This window comes from Lathyrus oleraceus, chromosome 4, assembly GCF_024323335.1.
Source record: "Lathyrus oleraceus cultivar Zhongwan6 chromosome 4, CAAS_Psat_ZW6_1.0, whole genome shotgun sequence".
NCBI lineage: Eukaryota > Viridiplantae > Streptophyta > Magnoliopsida > Fabales > Fabaceae > Lathyrus > Lathyrus oleraceus.
The window spans coordinates 224,475,978-224,498,050 of NC_066582.1; the positions used below are offsets into that span (position 1 = coordinate 224,475,978).

At 31.2% G+C, this 22,073-nt stretch overlaps 1 protein-coding gene and 1 long non-coding RNA gene across 4 annotated transcripts; both read left to right on the plus strand.

The window, feature by feature from the left end:
- The first annotated feature begins 1,866 nt into the window (after positions 1-1,866).
- On the plus strand, positions 1,867-5,443 carry LOC127074685 (uncharacterized). 3 transcript variants are annotated; one of them, XR_007786091.1, is made up of 5 exons: positions 1,867-2,353; positions 2,754-2,791; positions 3,093-3,912; positions 3,991-5,011; positions 5,112-5,443. It is a non-coding gene; the product is annotated as an uncharacterized LOC127074685 (long non-coding RNA). The 3 variants fall into 3 exon arrangements; XR_007786090.1 differs by having other exon boundaries at positions 1,870-2,353; positions 3,991-5,443; XR_007786092.1 differs by having other exon boundaries at positions 1,870-2,353; positions 4,020-5,443.
- A 10,090-nt stretch (positions 5,444-15,533) lies between these two features.
- LOC127074686 (naringenin,2-oxoglutarate 3-dioxygenase) lies at positions 15,534-17,086 on the plus strand. Its single transcript, XM_051016025.1, has 3 exons — positions 15,534-15,990; positions 16,087-16,515; positions 16,636-17,086. The coding sequence occupies exons 1-3, from the start codon at positions 15,628-15,630 to the stop codon at positions 16,924-16,926; spliced, it is 1,083 nt and encodes a 360-aa protein (XP_050871982.1). The 5' UTR covers positions 15,534-15,627; the 3' UTR covers positions 16,927-17,086.
- The last annotated feature ends 4,987 nt before the right edge of the window (positions 17,087-22,073 follow it).

Below are 22,073 nucleotides of genomic sequence, written 5' to 3' on the forward strand. Positions count from 1 at the left end.
CTAATTAAATAATTAATCTCCATTATCCTAAAATCATTTTAATTAATCATAAAATACAAATTATTAAGTGTTTTCTTATTATGAGGTTTTTTGATATTAAATATAAAAGAAATGTTCTTATTATAAATTATTTAATTATAAAGTAATCTAATTATATTAATTAAGTTAACTAATTTTTAATTAACCCTAATTAATTATTAAAAATAAGCTAAAAATAATTAAAAGTAGAAAGATAATAAATTAAATAACGTGGGGCATAAACCTAGTTAAAACAAAATGGGCATTTTGTTAAGGGGGTGTGGAAAGCAATGGATTGATGCCCATCAGACTCTGAAGTCTAACGCTTTGCCAGAGTGTCCATGGAGAGAATCAACGGTTGACTCTCTCTAAGGCGTATGATGATGATCAGAGGGATCAAATCAATTCAGATCACATCCTTTGGTTATGTGTACTAGTCAAAGTAAGCAAGATGGATAACTTAGATTGCAAGTCAATGGGAGCATATGGTAAGCGTGTGTACATAATGTTTGGCCAACATCAGCATTTTCATTGGCTCTGAGTGTGCTACGTGGAAATGACGTGGAGTCTGAGGGGGGGAGGGGTATAAGACTCAGCTTCCTTCAAAAATGAAAATATTTTCATTTCTTCTCTCTCTTTCTCTCTCTCTGAAATTCTTTCTCTGAGACCCTCTCTCTCTAAAATTTCCCTCTCTCTTCTCTTTCTCTGACCACCACCTATGGCCACCCTCAAAATAACCTTAGCCGCCCTAGGAGTCACCCCCATCCAGGTTTCCAATTGAACTTCAACCGGAACCATCATACATTCAACCGGTGTTCATCCAAATGATGAACACCAGCCCAAAACCTCTCAAGCCCAAGAATCCTAACTTAAACCTACGAACCCTAAGCCTATCCAGATGAACCCTAATTGGGTTCTTATGAACCATAACCTAAACCTGAAGAACCCTAACATGAAGAAGATGAATTCCCCCGGACAAACCTAACCCAAACCCATATTAACCCTAAAACTACCCAGAATCACCTTAAAAAAACACAAACTATAGATCGTAACCTTCTTATCCTTAATCAAGCATTAAAACAATAAATCAAACAACAAATTTTAAAACCCACTACTAAAAAATTACATTTTAGCTTCCTGTATTTAACGTCGGCCACCGACTCCGACGCTAAAAAGCCTTAGTAGCGTCGGCTAAGCCCACTCTATAAGTCATTTTTTATTATATTTTTAAAAAAAATTATGGAATTAATTAGAGGCGGCTTTGGCCGACACTACAGATCAATTTTTTTTAATATTCGTATATTATTTTTATTGGACAAGTTAGACACGGTCAAACCGACACTATTTGATAAAATATTTTTAAATTTTTAATTTAATTCATTAGACATGGTGTAACCGACACTACAAGTTATTATTCTCAAATTATTTGATTTAGTAGACGGGATCTGGCCGACGCTAAGATATCATTAAATTTAAATAATTATAATACGATTAATAAAGGTATTGAACTTCAATCATTTGGCTATTTTTTATTCCTATTCCCTACTGTGCTACAGTTTCTTAGTAATGTTCTAATTATTTTATTTGTAGTATATTTTAGATTTTTTTCTATTTTTTTACTCACACTTTTTATCCTCTTCACTCTTATCTCTATATTCCATATTTCTTTTCTTGTTCCTTTTTTCCAATAACCTCAAAATAACAGGTTTATGTTGCATTTTATAAAAAAAGTTATAATTAAATTATTACACATATAAAAATAGCTAAAATAAAATAATTTAAAAAAGAAAAATAATTGTTTAAGAAAAAAAGTAAAAAAATGGTAATAGAAAAATGTTAAGAAAAAAGAATCCCAAAGGAAAGTGAAACTTTTCATCTGGATGTGGCTAAAATTTCATTACCGCCCCAAACATTTCCGTCAAACCCTAAAATCTTGAATTTTGTTTCCTTCTTCCTCTATTCCTCCAAACCATGGCTTCTCCATTTTACAAAACTCACGTCTCCTCCAAATTGCCGAAAAATATTAATGAGTGAGTCTGAGTGTGCGAGGATGGGAGAAATTGCTCCGTGGGATGACGGCGACGAACAAGAAAATGGGCGTGAGTTTGGAAGGAAAGAAGATGATATATGTCCCTTAGATGGAACGCTATGTCCCCAAATATCATAAATAGATGCAAAGTCCTTCCCTCCTTCAAGCTACTGCATCTGAACCCCTTTCCAACAAGGGCATGAAAGGCAACTCTCATGGTCGCATGATCTCAACAAGGAGACTTTCCAAAAAGGGTATTGGAGACTAATATACTTGTTTATGATATTTGCAGCCACTATTGGTGAAGTAAGTATTAAATCTCTTTGATTTCACTTTTAATGACTTTGTTATCATAGTTGTGGCAAAGTACTTGGAAATTAATCTATTCTGATGATGATGACCTTTGATATTTGAGTTTAAAATTGGAGAATTAAATGTAGAATCCATCAACCTGTTCAAAAAATTGGTTTTAAATCATTGAATTAATCAATCACGCTACAACTTTTTATTGTAAAAAAGTGTATACACTGTGTTGTCCATTTTTGTATTTTATGAAACTTTTTTATATGAAAATACTCTTTTAGAACTACTGCTTGTATATTAATTGATTTGATGTACTCTAGTATTAAGAAACATCTCTCTAGCTTCAAGTGGTTTCTACATGTTAAATATCTTCTTGGTAACTTAGTTTTTGGTTTTGATGCAGGGTTTGTGGAAACTTCACATATCAACATCTCCAAAGAGGTGAGCATGTTTAATTTCAAATTTTCTGAAGGGGTACTAATTTGTTGTCCAACGTGCATTTTCTTGTTCTCATTAAGAAGGAATTACAAACAAGTTGATATCATAATTTTAGGCAAGCCATATAACTCTCTTTTTCTGAAATCAATACCAATCTATATTACTTTGGCTAAATGTTCATGTGCTTTGTATTAGTATTTAGTAAGAGTTACAAGCTAAATGATTTAGGTACATTACTATCTAGAATTCTTCTTTCTCTATTGTAGATAACATTGATCAATGTTTTGTTCAAATTTTTTGACAGGTGACTTTGGAGTTGCAAATAACACAAGACAATAGTGAGGAGATGATTGGCTTGATGGGTACTTTGATCAAACACACTTTAGTAACATCATGTTATTTATTAGTAGTACAGTATTCTCTTTTGTGGGAGTTCCTTGTTCATGATGTGCATTTTCAAGCAGTCTTACTAATACAAGATTGTGACATTATTCATCTAACTATTTTTTCATTTCAAGTGTAAGAATTTGAAATTAAAAGTAATACTAAAATTGATCTAATTTTCAATAAATATTCTAGACATATAGACTTACTGTTCTTGAACTAGAACTTAGATCGACAATTATTGAACTAGAACATAGTGATATGTTGAATTTGGAAAACTACATATGTTGTTGTGAGAATTGTTAAATAGTTTGAGATGTGATAAATTTGTCATGTGCAAAGTTGTAGGTGGTGAGAGTTGAACCTTTCCATTTTCAAAATATATTTTAAACTTTGAATATGTAGCATCTCGTTGTTTTATTCATTTTCTCACTGTACCTATTTGCTCCACAATAAGGACATTGGAATAATGGAGGACCAATATCAAAATATCCTACCATAGTTGAAATTATTAAGTTTCCTACAAATATGTTATTAGGATTGTAATCACCATTTAAGTATTTCATCCAATCAATATAAAAATCTTCAATGTGCATGTCAAACTTAGATACTTCCATATTTGTTATATTTGACTCATTTTAGTTAAATCAAATTGATTAGCCAGCTAGCTAGCTAGCTACAATGATGAAGTTGTTTTCAATGTTCATGACAAGGTTGTTGAACTTGATACTTTATTACGGGTAAGCTTCTCACATTTTTTAAGTTTAATAAGTATAGTAATGACTGAAACATTTATAAATCATGATTTCGTATTGCAGGATCTTTCGCAAAACGGTCGGTATTGCAGGATTTTGGTTCTCGCCATGGACCGTCATCCATCATCGACAACAGTGTAATTGACACATATTTTACATTTTTTTAGAAAGGATTATATTTAATATTACATTACTTGATAATATGTTATTATTGTTTAATTTTTTTTTATTTTGTTTATATATTTATTGGTTTGTATCCTGTTTTCTTTATAGAGTGGCAGAGCCACTATAATTGTCCTTATTTGCACGTTAGTTTATACAAGTCCAATTGTTTTTCCTATATTTCAATCTCATGAAATTAAAAAGTTGCTCTAAGTGGCAAGATAATGCAGTACATGAGAATATTAAAAGCAGTCCCAACAGTATGGTGCATAGTTTACACATGATGAATAAGGGACTTTTGATTAAAGTGGTGCTGCTTTATTCTCTCTTACTTGCCCATGCATTTCCAAGTTACAAAGAGTTTTCACATTTAATTCAACAACATAGTATAATGCATTATTTGGATTTGCCATGAGAAGAGTATTTCACAACATAGCATACATAATAGATATATAGTCAATATTTGTTCAGGAAGATGCTTTGACCATCAATCACATGCCTTTGTTACTTATTAATCGACTAGTTAAATTCTCTCTTAATGCATGGGTTTTTATAGTGTATAAAGTATTAAATTCTCTTTATGAAGTTTAGCCACGACAGTTATCAACCGACGCTAAAGTTTAGCTTCGAGACTTTTATCCAAGGCCCCGACACTGACGCTAAACGGACGCTAATTCTTTGTTTGTGTCGATTTTTTGGCTTTTAGCGTCGGTTTTTGTCTGACGCTAAGCTCTACTTTTCTAGTAGTGACCCTAAATCTCCCAACCCCATTATGTAAACCATTAATCCCTCTCAGATTATCCAAACACAAAAATTTTCGAACAAACATAATGCTCAAGCAAATATTCAAAATAAGTCATGCATCAAGAACAAATAAAAAGGATGACCAACCTTCAGAGAGGAGGTCTTCTCCGGTAAAAAGGTAAAAGCCTCGTCACTTTTCTGAATCCCTCTCCTTGATCAGTGTCTCCCTCTCCTTCTAACTCTTTGTTTCTCTTTTCTGTTTGTGTGAGGTCTGTTAGGGTGGAGGCTAAGCTCATATGCATATGGTTTCAAGAGCTTTGGTGTGTTTGGTTCGGAATAGCAGCAGCAATAGGCTAGGGTTTTCTTCAATTTTTGTCCCATTTTTTTATTTTTTTTCTCTACTTATTTATAGATTAATTTTTAGGGTTTTGATCATAATTAGCCTGATTGTTTTAGGAAAGTTGTAATATGATTGATTATTAATTTTTTTAAGGTTTTTTTATTTCTAATGGCAACTGTTTGATGTAATGTATCTGGTCCTATTTCGTATGTAAATCCTGATTTTTGATGTATCTGAAAAATTGGAAAGATTTTATTGATTTGATATTCAATATTTTCCATCCATTTCTTCTTCTGATTCTGAGCATATTAGGGTTTGTTGGGGATTTTGGGTTCGACTTTGACTTAACTTGGTCATCAGTTTGACCAGGTGCATACAATACTTCAAAAATTTAAATTGGATAGGAAGAAAAATTGTTTAACCTAATATTAAAAAACTAATTAATATATAAACATTAATAATTCTAAAATGAAAGTAATAAAATCTATTTTTCTAATAATCTAATATTAATATGATAATATTGACCCTATTACTTAAGTTTTGGTTAATGAAATATTAATTAATAATAACCATGAAATATTTAAATAACCCCAAACAATAATAATAATTACTCGGCTAGTTAAATAATAATATAAATTTTAATTAACTAAATAATAAATATAAATAATGACTTTATATCTAGATAACTAATATTTTCATTAAAAAATATTTATCTAGCAAATTAATAATTTTCAAGCAAAATCTTCTAACCCAAAAACTATATATATTATACTAAAAGCTAAAAATAGCAATCTAAAATCTTAAAAATAGAATCAAATTCCTAAGAGGGGATAAAAGGTGAAAATGATCCTCCTTTGACTTTTTAGGTCATTAGGATGACCAGATGACCAATATAGGACTCTGATAAGTCAATTCCTTATACTCCTAACTTGGATGACTGAAAAAAGTATGGTCAAATTTGGGGTATGACGGGTATATTCATCCCCTTCCTCTAGACCGTTTTTCTACTTCCATATTCACATCCAACACAAGGATATATTTTGTTCGTCAGTCATTTTGACCAGGAAGACTATTGTTTTCCTATAAATATTAAATTAGTAATTTTTGAACATAAAGAATCAATCAATAAATCAAATTATTTTATGCCTTTTTATCCTTATCATTTATATTTATCTTATTTTATTATGCAATTTTATTAAGTATAACAAACACCAAAAAAACATACCCAAGAGCCCTTGGTTGAGATGGTAAGGGTCTCTTCCAACTTAATCAGAGGTCTTAAGTTCAAACTCAGGCTTGAACATACAACAATATTAAATTTCTTGAGGGATAGCTTTGACGCATATTGTGGTCCTCCCTTGCTCAAATGATTAGTCTATGTAGTTGTGCGCGAAGTATGCCCAATTTATATTAAAAAACATCAAAAAAACATGAAACTTAATACTCTTTAGAGTAGTTAACAAACCAATAACTGATAAACAATGTCCCTTCCTTGCCATAAATGCTTAAAGAAATGGGATCATTGTTGAGAATTATACCTAAAATAACTTTCCAATTCACCAAGAATCTCATACTCGATACCCTTAGGCTTTATTTAAGAGTTTAAGAGGAGAGAGAAATGAAGGGCTTTGAAAAAAAAGGATGAAGTGGAAGGAATAAACTTTCCAAAACAATTCCCTCCCCAAACTTTAAATAATTTCTATTAGAGTTGTGGGATTAATTTTGTACTCGACAGAAGAGGATGCCTTGTACGCTTTGTGTCTTCCAAGGCTCAATCTGAATGTTACAATATTGTATATTGAGAGATAACGTGATATATGATATGAGAACTAATTTTGAAAGCATTTTGGAATGTCTTAGTGGTACAACTCCATATTTTGACTTTAACATTTTTACTAGCGAATATATCATCCCCTAAAGCTTAAAATGTTTTGGCAAATACATTTTTTAGTAAAAGTGTTTAGGATATGGAATGAAAATAAAATTTGATATGACCACAAGACAAAAAGTAATTTTGGGTATTTACAAGTAACACCTGCTCAAGAATTTCTCCTATATATTCCTGTTGACGGACTAGACCATGATATCTCACTTGTAGAGTATTGTAATATTCTTATATATTGTCTAATAATTCCTTAATTTCTCATTGACGAGATTTTTCATGTTTTTCATAAGGCGTGTTTAGATACCTTTTGTGAACACACGGTTCACTGTAAGAAATATATAGGCTTTAAATATCATCGTGACATTGTTAAGGATGTCCTTTTAGATATATTTGTGTGGGTAGAAGTATGTATGAAAAAAATATAAATATGTAGATTTTTCAACCAACCCATAAGAGTGAAGATCGACATTTAGACTAATAGATGTTCTAGTGTACGGATGTGTATGAGAAAAACTTACATGTGTGGGCTTGACTAGGATTTTTCCACTTATGGAATTGTAGACTAGAGATTTTAGTTTTAATAAAAACATCTCTTAAATCTACTTAAAGTAAAATGGTTAAACATAAAAATAAATAAAAAATCTATTATCTCAATCAATATACTATCTATATATCATTTATATTTGATACTTTTGATTTCATGAAGAAAAAAAAAACAGTTCTTTTATAAAGAGCTCCTGGAATCATGTAGCATAATGTTGTGTTTGTTAGTGCAATTAACATTTTTTTAAAAGTAATTGATTTTGCCAAAATAAATTAATGCGTCTTGTTCTCTGCTTACTTTTTATTAATGTATATACTTTATGTATTATATAACTAGTTTTATCCTTTATTTTCTTAGTGTTCACTTTGAATTTATTTTGTTTTTTTTGTGGGTGCCGAGTGCCCATACCTTTGTGGAGTTCTACATGGATCCTTCCGAGCACTGATAATATAATTTGACAAAAGCGTTCTAAATACATTTTGGCCAATTTTGGCAACCGGAAGAAAAACCACTTCTAGAAACAGAAAGTATTTTATAATATTGCTTTGTGATGCTTTATTTTTGTTGGCATACACATGTAATAGTAGGGGTATAATCGACGAATCTACTGATCCAAATCGAATCAATTTATAAATTATCCGAATTTAATCATTTATGGATATACTCAATCTAATTTATAATAATTTGTATAATTTTGGTTCGGGTATCAAATTTGAGTTTTGCAGCTCACATAACCGTTAACCCAATTCATTTAACGTGACTTTAATAATTTTTTATTATTTTTATTATTATTTTAAATAAAAATATAAATTAATATCTTACTAATAATCATAACTTTTTTAAAAAAAATTATTTTCCACCAACAATTCTATTTGATCAATTAACTTATGTAATTCTAAGATTATATGTTGTTTTTTTATTTTCTTTTTTATCATTTTCAACTTATGTATTTTATAGAAATAACATGTCTTGTTGAACTTTATACTATTATCACTAATAATCATAATTTTTTTTAAAAATATTATTTTCCACCAACAATTCTATTTGATCAATCAACTTATGTAATTCTAAGATTAAATGTTGTTTTTTTATTTTCTTTTTTATCATTTTCAACTTATGTATTTTATAGAAATAACATGTCTTGTTGAACTTTATACTATTATCAAGTGTTATGTCGTGTTGATGAATTTTATTATATATTATGTGATGAGTTTCATCGAATTTGAGTGTTTTAAATAAGTATAATTGTATTGAATTGTGTTATAATTTTTTAAATTGATAAAAAGAATCATAAAAAATATTTTTAATTTGAAACACAATCTGTGAATCCATTCTAACCCATAAATGAACGGGACGGTCCGAATCAATTTTGATAATGAAATTACGGATTGAAAGAAGAGCCTAATGCATAAAAATTTGAAAGGATAAGATAATAGATTATACCAACCTCGATTCAACTCAACTTATATACCGATCTTGATATATAATAAATATTTTATCTACTTTGCTATGGTTGTGTGTATGCATCCTCAAAGTTTGAGAAAATTAAAATAAAAGGGATAGTGATAAATTATTCAGTGGCGGAACTGAGGGGGACGTGGGAAGGTCACGACCACCCCTCAACTTTTTATTTTTTATTTAATTCATATATATTAAATTACTAAAACATCCTTATTTTAAATTAAAATTAATTTTTATTTTTTCTTTTTCATTCAAAATTAGGTTAAAATACAGATAAGGTAAAAAACTCATACTTTTCCTTTCTTTCTCATATGAGTTTGCTACTGGCACCGGAATCGGAACAGATTACAGTGATCGACATCTAACAGGTAAAAAACTTTATTTATTCTTCTTTTATAAAAAGTAACAAATTAAAGTGATTGCTTGATTTGTTTTTTTGAGATTTTTAGGGTTTTTATTTCTTGATGTGTTAAAATAATCTATATGAGGTTTATTAAGCCAATTCATAACACTGTAATTTACAAATATAGTTATATATTGTAATAAGGTTTATTTAATCATTGTTGCAGCTAATTTCTAATAGTGAAGTTACCGGTATTTGAAAACTGATTAAAGTTGATTAATTAAGTTTATTAATTTTTTTCTCTTTTAATTTTTATGTTCTCTAAATTGATTTTTGGATCTGATATGATATTATAGGAAGAGTAAAGATGAATAATAGGAAAATTGATTCTTTTTTCAAAAGAAAAGCATGTGAAATTGAAAGAGAAGAGAGAGATGAAGAAATTATAATCCCGACATTCGAATCTGAAACAGTTCTTGAGAATCCAACAATTGAAGAGCATCATGGTTTTGAAAATTCTTTGGAACGTGATCCTGGAAAGCGTCCTCCGATTTGGAAATATCCACCAAATCAAGTGGATGCAATACGAAGAGCTTATCTAAAATGAGGTCCATATCAAATTCATTTAGAAAACTATCCTTTGTCCGGTAACGAGGATCATCCAAGAAGGTTTCAACATACTTGGTTTAGCATATTTCCATAATGGTTAGAATATCTAAAGATGCCGCATATTGCTTACCATGTTACCTTTTTAGCAAAAAACTAAGTGGACGTCCCAGATCGCTTATCTTTATTTCTATGGGTTTTAGAAATTGGAAGAAAGTTAGGAATGGAAAACATCGTTCCTTTCTTAAACACATAGGGAATGATCATTGCTCACCACACAACAATGCAATGAAAGCTTGTCAAGACTTATTGAATCAAGATGGTCATATTAGAAATGTTATTCAAATGCAAAGTTCAAGTCAAAGAATGAATAATCAGTTACGACTCAAGACTTCAATTGACATTGTTCGTTGGTTAACACTACAAGCTTGTGCTTTTAGGGGTCACGACGAAAGTAGCAAATCAATAAATCAAGGTAACTTTCTTGAGTTATTGAAACTTTTAGCATCCTACAATGATGAAGTTGCAAAAGTTGTGTTGGAAAATGCTCCACAAAATTGCAAGTATACTTCACATCAAATTCACTACCATTGACAAACAGTTACAAGAGTTGAATAACAGATTCAGTGAGCAGGCAATGGATTTGTTAACTCTTTCTTGTTCTTTATCTCCAAAGGATGGATATAAAGTTTTTGGCATTGATACTATTTATTCTTTAGTTGAAAAATATTATCCTATAGATTTTAGTGATCAAGAGAAGAATAATTTGCAATTTCAACTCCAATATTTTCTATTTGTTGCTCGTCAAACATCAAACTTGAATAATTTATCAACTATTCAAGAACTATGTTCATGTTTGGTTGCATCTGGACAGACTGAAACTTACTTTTTGATTGATAGACTACTTCGTCTTATCATGACTCTTCCCGTTTCTACGGCCACAACTGAGAGGTATTTTTCAGCAATGAAAATTATTAAGACTAAGTTGAGAAACAAGATGGATGATGAGTTTCTTGGAGATAGCATGACAGTATATATTGAAAGGGAGATTAGTGCAAGCATTAGTTCGGAGTCAATTATTAACGATTTCAAGTCACTCGGAACGCGTAAAACATTACTTTAAGGTAGTTTTAAGTCATGTAATTTAAATTTTTAGTAATTAACTTTGTATTTATTTTAACTTTAATATTTTATTTAAAATACTATTTACATTTTATTTATAATCTTTATTTTACATTAACGGTTATTCCAATTTTTTTTATAGGACTCCACCACTGAAATTATTGATGATATGAAAAGAAAAATAAAGAAAAATAAAAAGTAAAATAAATGTTTGAAATTTAAAGTGTATAGATATAATATGTTAATGTATACGTATTATATTTAATTAAAGCGGTCTCAACACAGTTAAAATTGTATTACTTTGGATTTGACTTACGCTTTTGGTTGTCTCAATACAATTATCAAAGGAGTCCACAACATATTTTGCTGCAAAAATTCATAAATTAATAAGTGAATGTTAATTAAAAAAAGCATTAAAAAACCACTTCTAGAAATCACATGACGCGGAAAGCATTTACTAATAATTGACGACAATTGCTTTGTCATGCTTTCATATGTTGGCTAGGCATAACACTTGTAACCAACCAAACATGCTTTATTTCGTAAGGGTTTATGTATGCATGAGAATTTGAGAAAATAAAAATAAAAATAATTGCTTCATAAATGTGACAAAATCATTGATGGAATATATGAACAAAATATAAATATAAAAAGAAAACAAGTCTGCTATTCAAACACATAAATTCAACGTCAATTCTTGCCGTATGTCAATAAGGAATATGGATATTTCAAAACGAGTGAAATGAAATGAAACACACTGAATTAAAATGGAACGAAGTGGAGAAGAATAAGGGCTTGTTTGAATCTCTTTTCAATTTTAATTTTTAAAATCTGTTTTATAAATCTATTTTATAAATTTGTTTTTGAAAAAAAAAAAAAAAGAATTCATTTGGTAATTCAATTTTTGAAAACTGTTTTAAAAATTAAAAAGAAAAAAATGTTTGATAGTATAGTTAGTCAAAACTATTTTTTTTTGAAATAGAACAATATAGTTTGTTTGATAATCTATATTTTAAAAATCTATTTTATTAAATAAAAATAATTGTGATATATTTTTTGAAAATATAAAAATTCAGCTAATATACATTTAAGTTTATTAAAATATTTTTAATAATTAATGATAAAATATACAATTCGCCTAATGTATAAAATTATATTTGAGTGTTGGTTTGAATATATATACAAATTCACTTAATATATAAAAATATACCATTCACTTAATAAGGATTAATTAGAGAAAGAATAATTGCGAGGGAGAAATTTAATGAAACCGTGTATTTTTTTCCAGTTCATCTCAATTGAAAATTAAAAAATAAAACTGAAAATTGAAAATCAAAACATATTTTTGTAGTTTCAATTTTTTAGATTTTAAAACATTGAATTTTAAAAGTGTTTTTAAAAATAGTTTTGAGAAACAAATGTATCAAACAAGTTTTTTGTTTTTCAATTTTTAAAAATTATAAAACTGTTTTTTAAAACCATTTCAAACAGACCCTTTTATTTTAATGTTTGAATATTTTATATTAAAATATACTAAAAATTGTTATTTCATTTAAATTGGATAAAATAAAAATGAGGGTAAGTAATTGAATGAAATGCATTCTATTATATTTTAGTCCATTTTATTTTGATGTGTGTGGACCATTTGAAGTAAGATCCAATGGAGATAACTATTATTTTCTAATCTTCATAGATGAATTCACCAGATATATGTGGATTTACCTTATTGAAGGAAAGAGTGAGGTATTCACGCAATTCAAGAAGTTCAAATTTCATGTCGAGAAGCAAAGTAGATGCAAGTTGAAGAAATTGAGAACTGATGGTGGTGGTGAATATACTTCTCGGAAATTCGTTAGATTTTACAATGAGGATGGTACAAAGCATGAGTTCATTGCACCATATATACCTCAACATAATGACATAGCTGAGAGGAAGAATCAAAGTATATTGAACATGACTAGGAGCATGTTGAAAGCTAAAGCCATGCCAAAGAGATTTTGGGGTGAAGCAGCTTCGACAGCAGTATACATTCTAAACAGATGTTCAATCAAGAAGATAGTCGAGAAGACTCCTTATGAGGCTTGGACAAGTGTGAAGTCGGATGTTAATCATCTTAGAGTTTTTGGATCAATGTGCTTCAGGCATGTCCCTGAACAATTGAGGAAGAAACTAGATTATCGAAGTCAGACCATGGTGTTCATAGGTTATCATTTAATTGGTGTATACAAACTGTATTCACCAAATAAAGATAAATTTGTGATCAGTCGAGAAGTTCTAGTGGATGAAAGCACATGGTGGGATTAGAGTCATGGGTCAGTTCGACTGGAGTCAGATACAATTACAACTATGTTTGAAGAAGACCAACAAACTGAAGTCCCGATAAATTGAAATGAAGAACCACCTGAGCAAAATGTTAAAGATCTACTAGAGCAAGAACTGAGTTGACAAAACTAGCCGGATATGAGAGATTTCCAGATCTAGCAATCGATGCGGATGTGACTTAATAGAAGAAGCGGTGATGATGGATGAATCAGAACCAATCAATTTGGATCAAGCCATGAATGATCTGATTTTGTTAGCAACCATAAAAGAAGAACTCAGGGAAATCGAGAAGAACGAGACATAGGAGCTTGTCGAAGAGTCAATCAAGAAGCCGATTGATGTGAAATGGGTTTACAAGCTGAAATGAAGGTCAAATGGTGAAACCTCAAGGCATAATGCAAGACTACTGGCGAGTGGTTTTCTTCAAAAACTTGGTATTGATTTCGATGAAGTGTATGCACGTGTCACAAGGCTGGAGACAATCAGAATTGTTGTGTTGACGGCATCATACAGAGGGTGGAAGATACATCAGTTGGATGTAAAATCAGCATTTTTGAATGGACCTTTGGAAGACGAGGTCTATGTCAGTTAACCACCAAGATTCGAAATCAAATGGCAAGAGCCGAAGGTGTACATATTTAGGAAGGCTCTCCATGGTTTGAAGCAAGCCCCGAGAGCTTGGAATAAGAAAATAGACAACTTCCTGATTGAATAAGGTTTCACAAAACGTATCTCTGAACATGGAGTGTATGTCAATGATACAAATAGGGATAGTCGAATCATCATATGCATGTATATAGATGATTTGTTGATTACATATGCAGATGAAACAGAGATAAAAAGAGTTAAGTCGAAGTTGATGCAAGAGTTTAAAATGTCCAACATAGGGAACTTGTCATATTTCTTAAGGATGGAGTTCAAAGACACAAGTGAATGAGTCAGAAGAAGACCAACACATATGCAAAAGTATATGGTCACACTAATTCAAACTTTAGTAGAGATCACGACAGAAAGAAGAGTATTGCAGACTACATGTTCATGATCGAAGTCTCTCCAATTTCTTGGAGCTCAAGGAAGTAAAGCATTGTGGCTTTGTCATCATGTGAAGTTGAGTACGTGGATGCATCATATGCAACATGTCAAGCATCATGGTTAAAGATATTGCTTGAAGAGCTCAAGATAATGGAACCTAGGAAAATGAAGTTGTTTGTCGATAACAAGTCAACTATCGACTTGGAGAATCATCTAGTGTGTCATGGTCGAAGTAAACACATAGAAATGAGGTATCATTTTCTAAGGTATCAAGTTAACAAAGGAAAGATTGAAAGAAAGTCAGGTTCGACGAGTTGAAGAGAAGTATCATGATAAGAAGTCTCGAGAACATGAATTAGGGGGTGTTAGAAGCTGTAATTTGATGTTCTGTCGAAAGCTAGCATTCGACTGTGTCAGAGTAGTTAGTCTAGGTGAAAAAGTCTGTTGCATTCGACAGAGTCAAATACATCATATAATTGTGTCGAAATATAACTGATAATTTTGTATTTTACATTTCGTATGTTTTGGACTTGTGTGAATCAGAATAACTTTTAGGTCTGAAGTTTAGTTGCCTGTATAAAGAGCATAATATATTATAATTTAAATAGTACAACACTTATTATAAATCACAATTTTACGATTCGATTTTTTTCTCTTTTCTCTCTTCTTCTTCTTCTGTAATCTTTCTTAAAAATACTTTAGTTCTAACACCCACATAGTGCTTTAGTACAATCAAGAAAAATGGATAGGCGAAGGTTAATTTTGAATAGTGATCCTTCAACATTCAAATTAGCTTATTTTAAAATAATGGAAAAGTATGAGAGTTTAGGAAAATTTTTCATTGCGACATTTCGACGATTTTTTTCCAGAACTGGGTACTGCAGTCAAATTTCCTAAAAAGTAAACAACCTCCTTTTATACTGTGTAGCAGTATCTTTGTTGCAAAAATAGAAAACAGTGAAAATAATAAAATAATAAATAAACTAGTACATGTTAGTTAAAACACATTAAAAATAGCCATCCCTAGTCCTATAAATTAGGTGCAATACCTTCGGGTCTTTCCAAACTCTCTCACAAACAAACAGAGAACAGAGAAACAAAAACAGAGAAACGTATCCAAATTTCCATACAAACAAACAATGGCACCCGCGAGAACTCTCAGCCATCTTTCCCAAGAAAAAACCCTCCAGTCCAGTTTCGTTCGTGACGAAAGCGAGCGTCCAAAAGTCTCTTACAATGACTTCAGCAATGACATTCCAATCATTTCTCTCGCCGGAATCGACGATGTCCATGGCAGAAGAACAGAAATTTGCGACAAAATTGTAGAAGCTTGCGAGAATTGGGGTATCTTCCAAGTTGTTGATCATGGTGTTGATTCAAATCTCATTTCCGAGATGACCCGTTTTGCTAAAATGTTCTTCGATTTGTCACCGGAAGAGAAGCTTCAGTTTGACATGTCCGGTGGTAAAAGAGGTGGCTTCAATGTCTCTAGTCATCTTCAAGTACGTAATAAACAAATCTTACACTATTTTGGAATTTTAATAAAACATATATGAAATGAACCAAGAGTTTTATACTAATTTGTAATAATTTTACAGGGAGAAGCAGTGAAGGATTGGAGAGAGATAATGATATATTTTTCCTACCCAATTAGTCAAAGAGACTATTCAAGGTGGCCAAACAAGCCAGAAGGATGGAAAGCGGTTACAGAGCAATACAGTGAGAAGCTAATGAGTTTAGCTTGTAAGCTATTGGAAGTTTTATCAGAGGCTATGGGGTTAGAGAAAGAAGCTCTAACGAAAGCATGCGTTGATATGGATCAAAAGGTTGTGGTGAATTACTACCCAAAATGTCCTGAACCTGATCTCACTCTTGGGCTGAAACGACACACTGACCCTGGCACCATCACTCTGTTGCTTCAAGATCAAGTTGGTGGTCTTCAAGCAACTAGAGATGATGGTAACACGTGGATCACTGTTAAGCCAATTGAAGGTGCTTTTGTTGTCAATATTGGAGATCATGGTCATGTGAGTACACTTTTTAATTTCTTTATAGAATATCGGTATCGTTAATAAATAAAATTTAAGAAATTGAAAAAAAAAATCATTTTTAAAATCATGATTTGTTTAATTTGCACATGCATGCAGTATCTGAGTAATGGACGGTTCAAAAACGCTGATCATCAAGCAGTGGTGAATTCAAACTACAGTCGTTTATCCATTGCGACATTCCAGAATCCAGCACCAGATGCAACTGTGTACCCTTTGAAGATTCGAGAAGGAGAGGAATCTGTGTTGGAGGAACCAATTACTTTTGCTGAAATGTATAGGAGGAAGATGAGCAAGGACCTTGAGATTGCTAGGATGAAGAAGCTGGGTAAGGAAGTAAAAGAAAATAGGGAACTTGAAGCCAAATCTCTGAATGAGATCCTTGCTTAGACTTAATTTACACAATTATAATTTACGGGTTCCTTACATTTGTGTTTTTCCTTTGAATAATTATGTTTAGATTGTTCTTGACTCCTTGTCCATGATGTTTGATGGATGCATTTTGTTATTTACAATCAATGATATTAATACTACATCAGTTAAAGTATAATTCCCTTTTTACACTTTCAATTAATATTTATCTTAATAATTTTTTAAGTTAATAATATAATATAATAGATTGATGAATTTTTATTGGATGACAGTGTAAAATTAATTTACACTATTCATTCATATCAATTAATTTCTTTCAATAATTGCTCTAAAATTATCAATGATAAAATAAATAAATTGACGTTCTAATACCTAAACTTTTTGAAATCGGTAAAGAAGTTATCCTTTTTTAATATCTAACATTAATAATATTCTAAACAACACTTTTTAACAATTAAATTATGAATTTAATTAAAATATATTAATATTTTATACAGTTAGTTAACACAGATACCGGATGATGGAAATAACTTGACTTTTATTTTAATCACTATAAAATAATACAAACAGATGATGATGATGAATTGACAGTATAAAATTTCTTACACTAACGATACAAGTAGCAAGCTCATATCTTTGTTTTCTTTTTCCATAAATCTTTTCAAATAAAGGTACGCATGTGAATCATTTTAGCATATATGATATCATGTTGTTGTTATTCAATTATTAGTCTTATTATCTTGTTTTTATTGTTCAACAACTACGTCAAACATGTGTCTTCGTCTAACACAAGGTTTATTCTTTTATTGTTGTTAAGTTGAGATTATGGGTTTAAATTGTTGAGGTATGTAAACTATTTAAGTTATTGTTGAGGTATTTAATTGTTTTGTTAAAGTATTTTATTGTTTATGTTAAGGTTATTTTATGATGATTTTGTTCATAAATATTGTTGTTGGGGTATGTTTGATAAATGTGTTGTTGTTTATGTTAAGGTTAGTTTATGATTTGGTTCATAAATATTGTTGTTTGTGTTATTTGTGTTGTTTGTTCATAAATGTTAAGTTAATACTTTGCATAATAAACTAGTAAAACAGAAAGTGTTGATTGAAGAACTACAAGCATCAAACTAATTTCTAACGGTCAATGAGCGAGATACGGATAATGGGTTGTAGAAAGCTTGAAAAACATTAATTAATGTAAGTTGTTCTTCTAATATAACTCAATTTGTCATATTGTTAATTTCTAAGTCAAATTTAAAGGTAATATGTTTATTGACAAGTTGGTGAAATAAGCATTTCACATAAGTTATAATAAACTTAAGTGAACATATCACAAAGGATGCTAGTTATAACTGTGGTGAAATATTGTATGATATGTCTTTCACTACGGTTGTAACTTCAACTGTGGTGAAATGTTAAAAAATCTCTCAAAATTATTGCATTGGGTATCAAACCAATGACCTTCACATTTTACTATTGTTGATATCTACAATCGTAGTGATATGACGCACTGGTTTTTACTACGGTTATCATCCCATGGTGGTAAAGCGGACATGTACTACCACACCCTACTTACCACGGGCCACCATCCGTGGTAGAATTCTTCTCTCAACCATTATGATATGTATATTTTTTAGTAGATATGATTACCAACCTATGGTGGTAAAGGGGGAATATACTACCACACCCTACATTACCATGGTTTATCACCCATGATGATATATCTTTACCAATCATGGTGAAAAAGTCTTTTTGTAGTATTGTCTTAAAATTTGAAATTATTTTACTCAAACTAAATAAAAAATGATAAATGTAAAACAAAAGTGTAACATCAAAACTGAACCATAAGCAGATATAACAAGTAATTTCAACAACATTAAAGAAATTGACAACGAGAACTAACTGAAGCTAGCTGAAATATGTCCACCAAACACCGCAAGCTCAAAGGTACAAAAAAGTCGCCACCAAACTTTATTTATTCCAAAGGAGGGAAGAGAAAACATCGAGAAAACCCAAAGGGAAAAAGAAACACAGAGAAATGGGTAAGGGAATCGCTTATGCAAGTGAAAGGTATTAGAACCACTCACATCCATGGTACTCCATGGGAACTGTCTTGAATGCCCTTGATTGGATGGGTGTTGATATCTTCATGTACCTGCAAAACAGAAAAGGGTTAGAAAAAGAGTGCTTGAGGGGGATTGTGGTCCTCATGTCTACGTATTCTCATAATGAAATGAGAAAGTCAGAGCCTCGTAGTTCAGAGAACCAGAGAGAAAAAAGGGGAAAAGAAAGAAAAATGCTCGCCGAGGATTCACATCCTCATGCCTATGTATTCTCATAGTGCAATGAGAAAGTCAGAGCTCCGTAGCTCAGAGGACAAAGACTGAGAAAAGATAAGACTAGGGGTGGTGTTTAAACTAAAGGAAAAGGATATGGGGGTTAACCATAAAGGTGTGTCCCAAACGAAAAGGAATTGAAATGGTGTTTAAACCAACAGAAAGGGAACTTGTCAAAGTCGGAGACTCACATGACAAAGGTCTTACCAAAGAACTGGGTGTAACATGGTAAGGAAGAAGAGCAAGAATTGTCAAAGTCGGAGACTGACATGACAAAGATCTTACAAAGCACTGGGTCTAACATGGTAAGAAAAATATGTTTAAACCAGGAGAGGGGAATAACCAAGAAGATGTTAACCCAAGGAATAACCATGAAGGTGTCAACATTAAAAGAAATTGAAATGGTGTTTAAACCCAAAAAAGGGAATAACCAATGAAGGTGTCAACCCAGGTAATAACCATGAATGTGTCAACCCTAAAAAGGAAATGAGTAGGAGTAACCATGAAGGTGTCAACCCAGGGAATAACCATGAAGGTGTCAACCCTAAAAAAAGGATATTGCAATGGTGTTTAAACCAAAAGGATTTGAAGATAGGAGCCACATGGAAAGTTGCAGACATGACAATGAATTAACTAGAATTATACTAAAGTATATGAATAGAGGAAAATACTATGAGCAACTGGGTCATTCGTCTCGTACTCAAAGATATTCTAGACAAGTGTAGGAAAAATATCCTCTCATCATTCTCTATTGCTTAAGGCTCATGGAATGCAAGTCTAGTCAATGACTGGGAAGTTGTTGAAGCAGGTTCCTAGAGATGCTTGTGGGGATTAGTTAAATGAATGACTGTTGATGAAATTTGTAGTCCACTGAGGGCCTTGAACTTGTTGAGAGGCTGATGCTCCAAAGTAACAGAGGCAAGTCCTATCAAGTGACCAAGGGACTTATGGTCCCTTGACAAAGACAAAGGGGAAGTGTAGAAGATGAAAGGATTTAGTTGATCAAGATGAATTTGATCAAGCTAAATCAAATGGAGTAGGATTGATGAACAACCAAAGATGCATGAACATACAAAACTAACTTAGGGTCTCATTGTTAGGTAGCCTAAGAGAAAGCCATGTAGGTGCTAAGTATAATTTCATATGTCTCATTGTTAGGTATCCCAAGGGGAAGCCATGTATGTGTATGAGTGTGCTAAACCTAAGTAGATGAATGCAAGAGGAAAGAGTCATAAAGCAGATGAAACAACACATAAACCCAAGGGTTCAACAAGAATGAAAGCAAGTCAAAGTTTCCACAAGGTCCAAGGTCACTCCAAGTCAAGAAAATGGCATAAATCCTAAGTCAAAGTCCAAAGTCCAAAGTCCAAAAGGCCTTCAATACTCCAGATCAAACATATGATTAATATTAGGTCCAAATTACTTTATCATGTTTTGATTCATTAAGATTAACAAGCAATCAATCAAACAAGATAAGAGAAACATATGAATATGGTAAGATGGATAGAGTATGAAGTGATATGATGATAATGAGACATGAAATTAAAGTGCATTAAGTAAATGACATAAACTTAAATGACTTGAATTAAATGGCAATAATGTAAAGAACAAGAATCAATGTTAGGAGTTAATGGTTAGTCAATTGTGTCGGGACAATTTAGTGTATGTGTTAAGCAATCATAAGTAGGCTTATGTAGAAGCCATACCTATCTGAGGCTGGTCAATAACAATGTATGTATTAGACATATTAGAGAATTAACACAAAGTTAATCTCCTACAATATGCAATACAATGACTAAAGTAAAAGAAAGAGATGAAGATGGAAAGAAGTGAAAGGGATAATCAAGTCAATTACATAGGGATCATTCTATCCTCAAATCAAAGGACTCAAAATATGGCGCATCGAGGGTTAACCTATCATCGATGCAAAGTATTGAAGATTATTCACAATCATCTATCAACAGTTAAGAAAGTTGATCAACCTCAAGTCTATGTATCAATGATTTGAGATGAGGAAGAAATTACCAACCAAGCAACCAAGTCAACTCAAAACATCAAGTGATCAACAAAAAGCAAAGTAAAATGAATTAAAAATGATTTAATATTGATTAAATAAAGAAAATAAAAGGAAAAATGTCAAGGGGGGGGGGGTCAAAGCATCATATAAAAGTATAAGAAAAATGTGGAAGGTCAACAAAAATATGAGAACTTTGACCTCAAAAGTTGGGGTCAAAAATATTTGAAAATGATTAAAACAAAATATGCAAAATTAAATTAAATGAAAAATAAGAGAAAATAAGCATTTAATGCAAAAATTATTTTAAAAAAAATGCAAAAAATGGTATGAGGTAGAAAATATTTTTAGGGAATTATGGAAAAAATTTATTAAAAATAATAATGGAGCTATTTAAAATTAATTTAGAAGAAAATGAAATAAAATAAAATAAAAAAGAAATTAAAAATAATTCAAATGCAACGGCTAGCAAGGTGGCGCATTCTGATTGGGTGAAACATTTGAATTTGGCTCCAACGCATGCGAAACACTTCATCTTCAACCTCAAAACTTGTGATTTTGCAACATTATGAACTCGTGTTTTTAACATGAATCAAACATGGATTCAGATGCGAAACACTTCACCGTTCATGTCTCCTTGCATCAAAGTAATTAATTTTCTATAAGAAGGGAAAATTTGCCCCAAAACTCGAAGAACCATATTTCTTCAAAGTAAAATTAAATGGTTAATACTAAAAATAAATGACAAGTTGGTTAGGGATTTTGATCAGTAGAACCTCACAAAGAGAATGGTAACTTGTTTGCTCAAGGTTGTAA

What these genes read in the sequence shown, in the direction of transcription:
- LOC127074686 (XM_051016025.1), top strand. Translation starts at nt 15,628, where the DNA reads ATGGCACCCGCGAGAACTCTCAGCCATCTTTCCCAAGAAAAAACCCTC. An exon ending in ATGTCTCTAGTCATCTTCAA is followed by an intron (nt 15,991 to 16,086) that starts GTACGTAATAAA and finishes ATAATTTTACAG; the next exon opens with GGAGAAGCAGTGAAGGATTG. An exon ending in ATATTGGAGATCATGGTCAT is followed by an intron (nt 16,516 to 16,635) that starts GTGAGTACACTT and finishes ACATGCATGCAG; the next exon opens with TATCTGAGTAATGGACGGTT.